Raw genomic sequence first — 13,052 nt, 5'->3', positions numbered from 1 at the left:
GGTGAGGCTTTAAATGAATGTTCACAGACTCTCCATCCAGTCTGACAGGTCCAGGAGAGATTTTTACAGAATGGGCAGAAGTTTCAGACATTAGATGTACAAACCAGGTGGAGACATACTCCAAAAGACTCACAGCTATAATAACAGCAAAAGGTGGTTCTAAAGAGTATTAACTCAGAGTGGCTGAATATAAATGAACTTTTCAGATATTCCATCCATTGTCTTCCGCTCATTTGAGGTCGGGTCACGGAGGCAACAGGTCCAGGAAAGAAACCCAGGCATCACCTTTCCTCAGCAACATCCTCCAGCTAATCTGGGGGGTCCAGGGTGTTCCCACGCCAGTTCTGGGTCTTCCTTGGGGTCTCCTCCCTGTGACTCAGATATTTATTTGTCAAAAAGGATACCATTTACTGTTTGCTTTTATTGATCTGTCACATAAAATCTGCTGAACTGTGTGTTTTCAACAATGCAGCAAAATGTGGAAAGGCTCTTACCAAAGTACTGAATTTTAAATACTTCATGTCTGTTGAAGACTCTATACAGGTGCCAGGAAAAAAAACAAAAAACTAGCACATCTGGCATAAAAAATAAAAATAAAGCCTACAGTACATGGTTTAGATTGAGCACCAACCTGTGTAAATAAGGATCAGGAACTTGATTGATGATAGCACCTTTGTAATTACATTCAGCCGCCCTATTTGCTCTGGCAAGGCATCTGTTGTCGGCCCTCCCCTTCCCTCGCGAGATGCCAGGTTTTGTGGGTGTGGTCGGCGAGGATCGCTGACAGACTGGCAGTTTCCAGCACACCTGCAGGGAGCTTTCCACCTCGGCGCAGATGCTTATCTCTTATTAAGCGCGTCGTTTATAATAAAATCCACTTACTGTTGGGAGTTCCTTGCAGGATTCAGACACCCCCCTTGACTTAGCGGGAAACTTCTAAAAACTTAAAACAAACGTTGTTCTACGTGGGTGAGAAAGCACCAGACTCGCAGCCGATATTTGGGTCTGTGTTGCAACATCTCTGCTGCACAATGTGCGGTGTGTCAATTCTTGCAGATTGGCACACAGGCGCGGGGCATCTCTCGACGCGACACCGGCCGTACCGTCGCACGTGTAGCGTGTCGTGAACCCGAGAAGGGTCGCTCCTTGAGAAAACCCAGAGGAATGCGTACCAGCCTGCGCTTGAAGATCGCTCAGCGAGCAGAATGAGCCTGATCCCTGAGCTTATGTGTGTATGTTCAGTGATTTGTAGAGGGGATTTGGAGGCTTTACATGTGCATCTACTGGTGGAATGTCCTGTAGGCTTCGGTGCGGGCCTCAGTCACGGCTCCAACACCTTATCGTTTGGGCTGTAGCTGCAGCGCCGGCTCGCAGCCGACGTCACAATATTTAAATGAAGTTAACATATTATTAAAAGCAGATATTAAAAGCTGCCTTGGACAGCTCAGATGTCGTCTCAAATCCCAGAGGTGCCGGCGCGTTTTGCACCTGGCCGGCTGCGTCTGAAACCACATTAGGGACGTTTCAAGCTCTCACCTTCCACCGATTATCTCTTCACTTTGCCCTCGTACGCCCAGAATTAAATGGAGTGATATCTGGATTGCTCTGAAGTCATTAGGAAAACACCTCCCCTCCCGACTTGTCTCGAGCCAGCGGGGAGCGACTCGTCACCCCACCCTCGCGCCCGAGCCTTGTCCCGGCGGAAACGGCGGCGGGGCGAAGCAGCGAGGGGCTGAGGCGTAATGCAGTGCTGGCGAGCCTTGGCGTCTTCCCTTGATTGGAGCGTGTCCTTCAGATGCCAGGTTTATGTTTTCATCATGCACCCGTCCACCGCACTCCATAAAAAGCAAATAAACTTTACACCGGGGGGATGGTGAAATAATGACAGAGCTGCCTAATGAGCAAATTAAAGAGCAATAAATACAAACCTGGCCTTCTGACTGCGATGGGATATTTCTTCCATCAACCCCAGTGTTTAATGCCATCCCCACGGCACGGTGAATGCCCCTCATTTAGCCACTGCGCTGCGCCGTACGTTGCATAACTCCTGCGAGTGCTCCGCACGTGTTGGACTAGACGAGGGATAAAGTAGAGCGTCTTGAAAGTCCATTATTCAATCTACCTTTAGCGCTGCAGTCGATGAAAGAGGCTAAATTAAATAGGGTTGAATGAGGGGCTTTGGCAGGTTGTCGGGCCGTGCGGTTTGGGCTGCTCCCAGCGCTGCGCAGATGCAGCCTGGCAGTGGGTTTTTTCCCTGAGCTTGCTCTTCTCTTTCACACCAGCTGCCGGAGAACAGAAGAAAAAAAAGCCTCGCTCCTCTGCATCTGAGCCCCGCCGCCTGGAGGGGGGGGGGGGGGCCGCGGCTGGTTATCGAATTTGAATCGCTGTCTGTTGTCGTGTCTGCAGCGCGAACGGTCGACTGCGATGGCAGAGCTTCTTTTTTTCTTTTTTTTAAATTGCATCATCTCGTTAGGTTCGGCAAATTGAGTTTGAGCTCCGCTCGTCAGGTTTCTCTCTAATCCCGTGCCCGCTCTGAGCGTTTTAGGGAATCTGTTCGCTGTGTTTAGATAAAAAATAAAAATCAGAATCCCGTGACGTCTAAACCAAGTGTAACGTGTTTTAGACACTTAAAACAGGAGTTCAATCCCCGGCGCTGGAGTGCAGCATGCAGTACAGAGCCTTGCCTCCGTGGAACTGCTAACTTCGATGTGTTTTTGTTCTGTTTGGGTTTTATGTGATGTACCAGGGATGCTTGAGTCCTGTCCTCGAGAGCTGCTCTCCTGCAGCTTTCTGACGCGTCCCCGCTCCAGCACGTCTGACACAAATGGCCGTCTGCGGAGGCCTGGCAGCAGGACTTTCATTTGATTCAGGTGTTTTGGAGAAGGGATGCATCTAAATGTTGCAGGACACTGGCTCTCCAGGACTTGGGCAAACAAAACTCTGAGAAGTGCTGCGTGCGGCTATATTCAGCCACGGCGCGTTCGTGACCCCCCCCTGTCCCAGCAGCCTGCATGACGAGTGTTTTTTCTAGCAGTATGTGGTGTCTCGTGTGACGGCCATCAACTCCCATTTGCCATTGTTTGAGCTTGACGCCGCTCAGCCTGGAAAAATACATAAATCTGCCCGGCAGCCGGGATGCTGAACGCTTCCTGTGACACTCACTGTGAGCAGGGCCTACATTACAAATGCTTTTTTGTTCCACAGTGATATATCTCACAACTAATAATTGGTTCATTGTGTATTTAGACTCTGACAGTATTCTTGCTACTCCCAGAAGATTAACTTTCTCTCCAACTCATGTCTTTAACTGCCTGCAACAGTTTTCTTGCCAGAAAAGCCGCGTATGCCGCTTCACCCGTCAACTCTGATTCCCCTTTGCGGTCAGCATCGAATCAAAGCCTCCACACAGCATGATGCTGCCGCTACCGTGTCTCAACATGGGGCACGGTGCGTTCAGGGTGATGTTGGCTTTCTGCCGCACAGCATTGTGAATGTAGGCCAAATTTTCTACTTTATACCGAGCTGAAATAACACGCAGACGAACTCCAACTTGCTAATTAGCTGACATCTGTCGGCAGCCGGTAGCTCTATAGTTTTGAAAAACCCGTGTATCGTTTTCTTTCCACTTCACAATTATGCGCCGCCATGTGAAATCCAAACAAAACACTCTGAGGTTTGTGGCCGTAACGTGAAAATGTGCAAGGTTTTTCGGGGCGCGATTGCTTTTTGCCAGCCAGCGCATGTTTTGGCTAGGCCTTGTTTAGGGTGTAAAGAGCAGATCTGTCTGGATTCACGGCACACCAAGCCAAGCGTGAGCAGATTTCCACAACAGCCTTCATTCTGTCTGCGGACCCTCATTTGCTTCTATGGTAGACAGTGATTGTCCTCTGAAGGCACGCCCGGCATCTGTAACAAAACGCAGCGTGACCCGTGCAGTTGTGAATGCGGCGGAGGAAGCGCCTCGCCGAGGTGTCAGTAGGATGCTGGTCCGCGCTCCACAGCAGCTGCTCTTTGATGTGGCTTGCGTCTTTTGAAGAACTTACACCCTTCTCCCTTTTTTTTTCTTTTTTTTTTCCACAGTGTCTGGAGCCTTGCAAGGAATCTTGGGACCTGAAGGAAAACCAGTGCCAAGATTTATGTGAGGTATGTTACTACCACGAATAACTGGGCTTACCTCAGGATTCCAGTGCTGGAGCCTTTTTCGACCCAGTGGGGGGGGAAATTTCACCGAGGGGAAAGTCTGAAAGGGGAGTGAAGTAACTCTTTCTGCCCTGTAACGACACCCTCCTAGAGACTGAATCAGAGCCATTTAATGTACTCACCGTTTTCAGTGAGTCATAAGCTGAAATCTAAACAGGACCGTCACTGTTGTGTCAAAGAGCTGCTTGTTTGTAGCCAGCCCTTTTTAAAAAAAGTGATCTGACATATATTTTCCCTCGCCTTCCCCCTCTTTCCTCCCTCTTTAGCCCCTTTTCCCAAAGAAGCACTACGAGTGTCTGACTAGCTGCGAGTTCTTGAAGTCCGTAGAGGGGGTGAAGCAAGGCGACTGCCCGGCCCCGGAGAAGGCCAGCGGCTTCGCTGCGGCCTGCGTAGAGAGCTGCGAGGAGGACGGCGAGTGCTCAACGGTCAAAAAGTGTTGCAGCAACGGATGTGGCCACACCTGCCAGGTGCCCAAGAATCTCTACAAAGGTAATAGAAAGAATGAAATAACCTTACATAATTGGGCGACGGCAATTATTATTTATTTCCATTGGGGTATATAAGCAATGTGGCTGTTATCAAGCCTGGACAAATTGTCTTAGAATAGTTTTTCAGGACTATAAATGAGAGTGAACATGAAAGCTTGATTGTTTTCTGGCAGCAGATGAGATTGCAACGTAACAGTAAAATGTGGCAAATTAACAAATTAAACCTTATGGTTTTTGCCCTTTGGGGTTTATTTGTGTTGCGTGCTACCTGTGGGTATTGGAAACACAAAGATGCCATTTAAAGACTTATTTTGCAAATATTGTTTTATGAAATTGACATCAGGCCAATTATTGCAGGCTCTTCTAGCAGCCAGTAAAACAAAGTGGCTAAAACAAGCCCCAACAAAATGAAAAGACTGATATGGAATTACTACGGAAATATTTAAAATACTCGTTACAAATTCAAATGGACAAATTTTACTTAATTTGGAACAAATTGATAATTTGTATATCCCCTACCCACGTTGATTGTGAATAATACCACTTATAAGCGCCATATTGGTATAATTTAATATATAACAACATATTAAATCAAGGTAGGTATTTATATGCGTAAGTGTACAGGTATGCAGATATTTTGTTCTTTTATTTTTTCCCTTGATTTTAAAAATGATATACTCCCTGTTTGGTTTTGGTTCTTCTATGTTCTGGGAGCAGAAAATCAAAGAAAAGGACTTTTAAACAATGTAACAAAAGTGATGTTGCAACGATGTTGTCCTTCTTGAATAGATATACAAATTGAAAAAGAAATCAACATCAGGTCTCGCCATACAGAGTAACATTTTAGACAATTAATTTGCAGTTTTAGCAATTTAACAGGTTTTTGGTCCAGAATCAGCAGCAACGATACAAGAAACCTGAAAAGCCCCCAGAATCTGGAGACAGGTAGCAGGCTTTTCAATAGATTGAATCACAATCATCATTTACAATCAATGTGTCTAATATCACAAAGAAGAGTTCAGATACAATATTTCATTGGATATTGTAGTTGAAGTCTCATGCATTCACAATGTGCATAGCAATGATACATTTGGCCCGTAGTATTAAAACTAAATGCCTTTATTGCCATACCTATTCATATATCCTTAATGACACTAGATACTAAGGACCTTAATGTCATGGTAAAGAGAGAACAATGTCAGCAAAGTGTTGGTTAATAGTAATCTATATGGTTGCCACAAGTTTTATCAACAGTATCACAAATAGATTTTTTTCTGATAACATGCAGCCCTGTTATACATGGAATTTGTGGCTTCACAGTTATAAAAACCTATCTTCACCTTTATGAATAACAGATAAACATTAGATTTTGAAGGGATTTCAACACCCGAAAATGGCTGTTGCAATTCTAGTATATTAAAAAAAAAGTATTTTCTGGATAGAAGTGCTGAAGGGACCCACATCATTATATTTAAAGTGCTGTTAAAAATTATAAAAGTGTCACATTTTATTTGATATTCAATCTGATCATTTAAGTTGGAAATCCTGGGAATCCATCTCTCTCTCTCTTTTCTTTTTTCTTTTTTACAACTATAGCAGTTTAACTTCCTAAATAAATAATTAGATTTGTGTTTTATGAAAGGCTCTATATTCTGTATCAGTCTCTCCTTTTTTATAGTAAGACTTAAAATTGTCATATCTCTGGATGGATGCCAAACCCTGAGCTGCTGCTCAATTACAAATACAGCAAAATAAACAATTGTTGCATCAGCTTAGTGTCAGCTGATTTCTCATAGCCTTTTCATGACTTTTACTTACTTAAATGTACTCTTGTCTCTCCCGTATTGAGGAGCTTCATGAAAAACTGGCCAGTGTCACATCGTAGGTAAACCCCTATGAAACGGCAGGTTATTGGTCCCTTATTAAAGGTTCCTAGACAAGGAAAATATGTATATAAAGGAGCCCAAGAATCTCTGCAAAGGTCACAGAAAAAAAAAAGGAATAAATCACAATATATAACATTCTTCTGCAGCTATAATGGCTGTCTAAGTTAAAATCCTTGCCATCCAGTTCATTAAACCACCAGCAACCAAGGCCGCTGCCAAAACAACCGCCGCTGAATTTTTCAAACACCGAGCAGCTGCTTTGTTACAAACACAACAGAAGGAACAAGTGTTGTATCAGTTTACAGTGCAACCGCACAAAGTCGTTTCACTTGAACTGACTTCATCATTCACATGGCAGAAGGAGTTTTCCAACCACAGAGGGGCATATTAAGAAGCCTGCTGAGGAGCTGGAGGTTTGCAACATGTTGCCTGTGGCCGACCCTTCTCATCCAATGGTGGGGGTGTTTAAAGGCTGAGCCACTGACAGAGAAAACATTCCAGTGCGTGGACTCGTAGCTTCTTTTTGGATAAATAAAAGCTGCCAATTTTGCTAGTGATGACAAATTGTGTTTTTTTTTTTCACATCTTCACCGTGAAAAAAAAAACAAAAAAACCTGTGCTGCCTTACTTGAACGCTTTTATTTCCAGACAGAGCCGAAAAAACAGCAACAAGTTTAAAAAAAAAAAAAAAAAAAGCAGTTGTTCATAATGAGATGAAATGGTAATCATGAATGCATAACACTGGTAATATGTTTATTGTTTGTGCTGGTATAATCTACCATACCCCCATTATTTATAAAGCACTTTAAAATAACAATGGTCGTGAATGTGCTGACTGGGTTGAATTGGTTAATATTTTGGACCAGCAGCAATTACAGATAACGATAGGAAACTATACAGTTACATACATGTTCGAAAGCACCTCTGATAATGATATGTAAAAAAACAAAAACATAAATGCATTTTTTCCTGCTGTAGCATAATTCATTTCTAAAATCTTAAAAGAAAACCATTAAATATTGGTACATTGATTCAGTGGGGTAAAAAAGATCCCACAGTAAGAATAGTTATTTAAAGCAAAACCACTGATGCCGCAGTTATTGGCACCCCAGCTGTTGATCCCCTGTACAGTCCACTTTTTGCCAGTAGGACGGCACTTAAGTCTTCTCTAACATCTCATAAGGCTGGAGCATACACAGAGAGGACTCTCTGACAAATCCTCTTTGCACAATCTTTCTGGATCTTGCAAAGTCCCGAGTCCTCGCTAATGCTGTCTATTCTTCAGCTCACCGCAAAGATTTTCTGTAGGATTTAGGTCTGGGCGCTGAGTTTAACATGGAAAAAGCTTTATTTTGTGTCTGGTGAACCATTTCTGAGTTGATTTGCCCAGATGTTTTAGATTATTATCCTGTTTAAAGATGACAACCCATATTCAGTTTACTCCCCAGAGTCCACCAGATTTTCCTTTGTAATGTCCTGGTATTTCATGATGAATAATTTTATGGATTTGTTCATGTAATGCACTCCAGTAATGTTTCCCACTGTGAGCGGTCAATAGTTTTATATGTTAGGAGCCGGGGCCAACGTCAGACTGCTGTGTGAGTGTTGTCAAAACAGAATTTCACGATTATTTTACTGTTATTTTAAAACACAGATACAATTATTACGGAGCTGACATTGTAAACCGTGTTCAGCAATTTGTGTTTAATTCTTTGTATTTAATTCTATGAGATGTTTCTTACATCTCTGTACTTCCTCGGATTTAATTTTAAACATCTGAATTATCCTGAAAATTGCACAATTTTCTTCTTCTCCGTAAGCGTCCACCTCAAGGATTTTTGTCGACGCAACTTATAATGGTGTGTTCGCTGCTCGGAAAATATTTAGATTTTACAGTTTCCAGCCTGTCAGTCACCAGTCAGAACTGGTCAAGCAGAAGATTGTTCAGTTCAGGTACGATTCCTAGCACAACATTAGATCTGTAACTTTAAAGCATCCCATTAGCTTTGGCTCTGCAAAAAAAGAAAATTAAACCTACTCTAAATGTTGAAAGGATTTCAGGGTTTCTCCGCTGAATTGCCACCAGGCTTCACCTGTAGGAAGTTTTAAAGTCTGCTGACATTTTGAGAACAGCCAGAAGAAACCCTCTTTATAGAGGATAAACACAAAAGTGTTGTTCGGAGAAACTCCCTGGCAGACAGAAAAATGAAATGCTGAACGGCGGTGCATGCTAAGCTAGCATGTAGCTAGCAGGCAGTAGTGAAGTTGTAAACCTCTCGGACAACATAAGCTAACGCTAGCTTGAGGAACATGGGCAGCCCAATGACAGGGTACCCACAACCCACCAGCACCAACACCAAGTTTTCTGTTTTGTGGGGGAGACCCTGGATTTAAAAGAAATCAACTTGTGTTCACAAACATTCAGACACGTCTCGTCTGGTTACTTAAACGTAGTTTAATGAAGCTCAGAATGCAACACAGTTAGTTGTTTTTACCTGCTTTAACCTGTTCCAGCTGCCTGTTAAAGCGTGGAAAACATAAATGTGTGTTGTAGATTTAAACCATCCGTGAGTAATGCATCTTCACTACTATGATAATTTGTCTTTCATTTGAAGACTGATTTAGACATATTGTAAGTGTTGGCTTTACTCTGCAGTGAGTAAGGAAATGATAACAACAATTCAAAGATAGTTGTTGGGGTTAAAACCCTAGTGGGAAAAATAGAAGGTTCAGTAGATCATTTACTGAATATCAGGTCAGAGTCCATTTATTTATCAGAAAAACATGGTTCCCGAGCGAGCCAAACGTGTCAAACATTAATGCCTAATAGTCTGCACACTCCTCGTTTAATTATCACTCTATACTGGTTTCAAAAGGGAGCAGATTACAGTAACAGGATCCATCAGCTAAAATAAGAGCTACGCCCCTTCTGTCTTCCTTTTTATTAACTAAATTATATATCATAGCTGATGATGGGCTGTCAGGGTTTTAATGTGATTAATTGCAGCAGTTTGCGTCCCTCTCTGCTAAACATCAGTTGGAAATCTCAGTGATGTAAACGCAGATAATCTTACATCTATTTTTTTCTCCAACGGCGTGCTCAGAATCACAAATCTTTTATTTCATCTCTTTACATTGCGCTTCACCCACGCATCCGTCACACCGTTCCTGCTGCAAATTGGAATATAAAAAAGAGTTTCTACAGACACAGATGTACCCAGGAATCTTAGCTGCAGTGAAAATAGTTTTAATAGCGCTGCCCAAGGCGACTGGATTCTTCTGAGAGTGCTGAGTCGTTATGTGAGCGAAACCGAAAGGCCCCCCTGAACCTGGAGATTGGTAGCGGGATCTACATTATACACACTGTCAGTGGCTTATATTGCTGGCAGCCCAAGGCCATAACAGGGTTGAGGAGATGGTGCAATGGAAGATGAGTTTAAATCGAGCTTTGAACTGCTGCAGCGATAGACTGTAGGGGAGAATGCTTTCAATCACACCAAGCATGTTTTGCTCTGCTCCTTGTTTAGCTGCGTGCAGCAAGAACATGTGATCTGATACTTGCAAAGAGGAGGCTTTCTTGGATTTCTGCTTGATTAGGAAAACATCTCCAGGGTATTGGATGTCACGCACAAAAGGTGTGAAGCATTATAAGGGGGATGAAGGCCATTCTCTGGTGCTTTGCAGACGCAGTTGCATCACTGGAACCTTTTCTCATGTTTCATATTATAAAAGTAAAGGGGAAGCAAATTTCTTTTGACAAATGAAAATCTGACCAGTCAGAAGTCAATTAATTAGTAAGGAGATTCCACCCCTGTCTAATTTAACACCCGAATAAATCCAGCTGTTCTGTGAACGCCTCGGGATTTGTTAGAGAACATTAGTGAAAAAACAGCCTGATGCAAACCAAGTAAAATGGCAAGCAGACCCGGGAAGATGTTTTGTTAAAGCAACCCCTATACTGGGGGACAACCTGCTAGAGAGTGCAAAAGGTTTGAGACTGGGGCAGACATCCACCTTCCAACAGGACAGCGATCCTAAACATACAGCCAAAGCTACAATGGTTGAGCTCAGGCCTGCCGAAAATCTAAGAAAAGACCTACAAATGTTCTCCTATCTCTGGTGCTGAGGTCACCGACGTGGTCAAAAAGCTCTTTGGGGGCAAGCCCCGGGGATGGGTGAGATTCGCCCTGAGTACCTTAAGGCTCTGGATGTTGTGGGGCTGTATTGGTTGACGCGACAATGCAGCATTGCGTGGACATCGGGGCAGTTCCCCTGGATTGGCAGAATGGGGTGGTGGTCCCCCTATTTAAAAAGGGGGACCGGAGGGTGTGTTCCAACTACAGAGGAATCACACTCTTAAGCCTCCCTGGTAAGGTCTATTCCGGGGTTCTGGAAAGGAGGGTCCATCGGGTAGTCGAATCTCAGATTCAGGAAGAGCAGTGTGGTTTTCGTCCTGGCCGTGGAACACTGGACCAGCTCTATACCCTCAGCAGGATCCTGAAGGTGGCATGGGAGTTTGCCCAACCAGTCTACATGTGCTTTGTGGATCTGGAGAAGGCATTTGACCGTGTCCACCCAAGGGATCCTGTGGGGGGTACTCAGGGAGTATGGAGTACCGGACTCTTTAATAAGGGCTGTCAGGTCTCTGTACGACCGGTGTCAGAGTCTGGTCCGCATTGCTGGCTGTAAGTCGGACTCGTTTCCGGTGAGAGTTGGACTTCGCCAAGGTTGCCCTTTGTCACCAGTGTTGAGGGGATCCGTTTCGGCGGTCTTAGGATTGCGTCTCTGCTATTCGCGGATGACATGGTCCTATTGGCTTCATCAGGGCGTGATCTACAGCTCTCAATGGAGCGGTTCGCAGCCGAGTGTGAAGTGGCTGGGATGAAAATCAGTGCCTCCAAATCCGAGACCATGGTCTTGAACCGGAAAAGGGTAGAGTGCCTTCTCCGGGTTGGGGAGGATGTGCTGCCCCTAGTGGCGGAGTTTAAGTATCTTGGGGTCTTGTTCACGAATGAGGGGAGGATGGAGCGGGAGATTGACAGGCGGATTGGTGCGGCGTCTGCTGTGAAGCGGGCGCTGTACCGATCCGTTGCAGTGAAGAGAGAGCTGAGCCAAAAGGCGAAGCTCTCGATTTACCGGTCGATCTCCGTTCCTACCCTCATCTATGGTCACAAGCTTTGGGTCGTGACTGAAAGAACGAGATCCCGGATACAAGCGGCCGAAATGAGTTTTCTCCGTAGTGTGTCTGGGCTCTCTCTTAGAGATAGGGAGAGGAGCTCAGTCATCCGGGGAGGACTCAGAGTAGAGCCGCTGCTCCTCCATGTCGAGAGGAGCCAGTTGAGGTGGTTGGGGAATCTGGTTAGGATGCCTCCTGGACGCCTCCCTGGTGAGGTGTTTCTGGGCACGTCCCACCGGGAGGAGGCCCAGAGCACGCTGGAGGGACTACGTCTCTCTGCTGGCCTGGGAACGCCTTGGGATTCCCCCAGAGGAGCTGGCCCAAGTGGCTGAGGAGAGGGACGTCTGGGCCTCCCTAATGAAGCTGCTACCCCCGCGACCCGACCCCGGATAAGTGGAAGAGAATGGATGGATGGATGGATGGATGGAAGACTTAAAAATCTGTGGTTCTAATGCAACAAAATGTGAAAAACCTCAGGTGGTTGGTATACTTTTCCAAGGCACTTTGACATTGCCAACATCAACAAAGTGACCCAGTCGATGAGAACCACTCACCGCACTCTGAAGCCTTCCGGTCAAGTAGCATCCACTTCGATAGATCCCAAAATATGCTGAGACTGTGACAGGCCGCCATCTGCACTACACTTACCGTTGAATTACACTTAGCCTCGTGCTTAAAGTCAGAAAAGAATCCTCGTCCCGGTCCTTGGTGTTAAAGGTCTAATTAGTTGCTCATGGTTTGAAGAGCGTAATTGTTTCTTCATGTGTTTGTAGTTTTCGGCATGATGAGCTACAATGCTGGAAACCATTAGCAAACACAAGCGGGGAGAAATGGAGCGTTTCTCCCACTGAGATCACTCTCAGATGTGAATGTTCAGGTTGGGATGCCACCCCCCGCACCCCCCCCCAGCTGCTGTGTACGCTGCTCAGCAGAGAAACGTCAGGATCTCAGACACCGGGCCCCTGCAGAGCTTTTGATCGGTGATAAAACATCTTCTTTCACTGCTCAAGGTTTTATTTGAGGAAACGGGGCTCAAATACAATATGCTGTTCAAGAATAGAAATAGCAATTATTTGAGCCTGTTATGACTCCTGCATTTCCATGTAGTCTCTTTTAGTTTTTCTTTCTTTCTCCTCTCCTTTGAAGATGCGGCACCACATGTGATGCAACCGAGCTTGTTCTGTGTGCTTTCTGCTCAAAATCACAATAAATAACACCAAGCGTGGATGTGAATGAAGAAAAAAAAAAGATTTTATGAGTCATGTTGACACTGCCGCTACCACTCCATCAATCAGTCCCATC

At 44.8% G+C, this 13,052-nt stretch overlaps 1 protein-coding gene across 2 annotated transcripts in view; it reads left to right on the top strand.

Moving 5' to 3' along the window:
* LOC105938286 (anosmin-1) overlaps positions 1-13,052 on the top strand; it is an 82,711-nt gene that overhangs the window by 47,537 nt on the left and 22,122 nt on the right. For both annotated transcript variants that reach the window (XM_036139223.1, XM_012879967.3), the window contains 2 exons: positions 4,081-4,143; positions 4,467-4,689. In XM_036139223.1, coding sequence (XP_035995116.1) covers positions 4,081-4,143; positions 4,467-4,689 — 286 coding nt within the window. The remainder of the gene's footprint in view (positions 1-4,080; positions 4,144-4,466; positions 4,690-13,052) is intronic.

This window comes from Fundulus heteroclitus, chromosome 7 (genome assembly GCF_011125445.2).
Source record: "Fundulus heteroclitus isolate FHET01 chromosome 7, MU-UCD_Fhet_4.1, whole genome shotgun sequence".
Lineage (NCBI taxonomy): Eukaryota > Metazoa > Chordata > Actinopteri > Cyprinodontiformes > Fundulidae > Fundulus > Fundulus heteroclitus.
The sequence above is the reverse complement of the archived record's forward strand: the minus strand, read 5'-3'. Positions and strand labels throughout refer to the sequence as shown.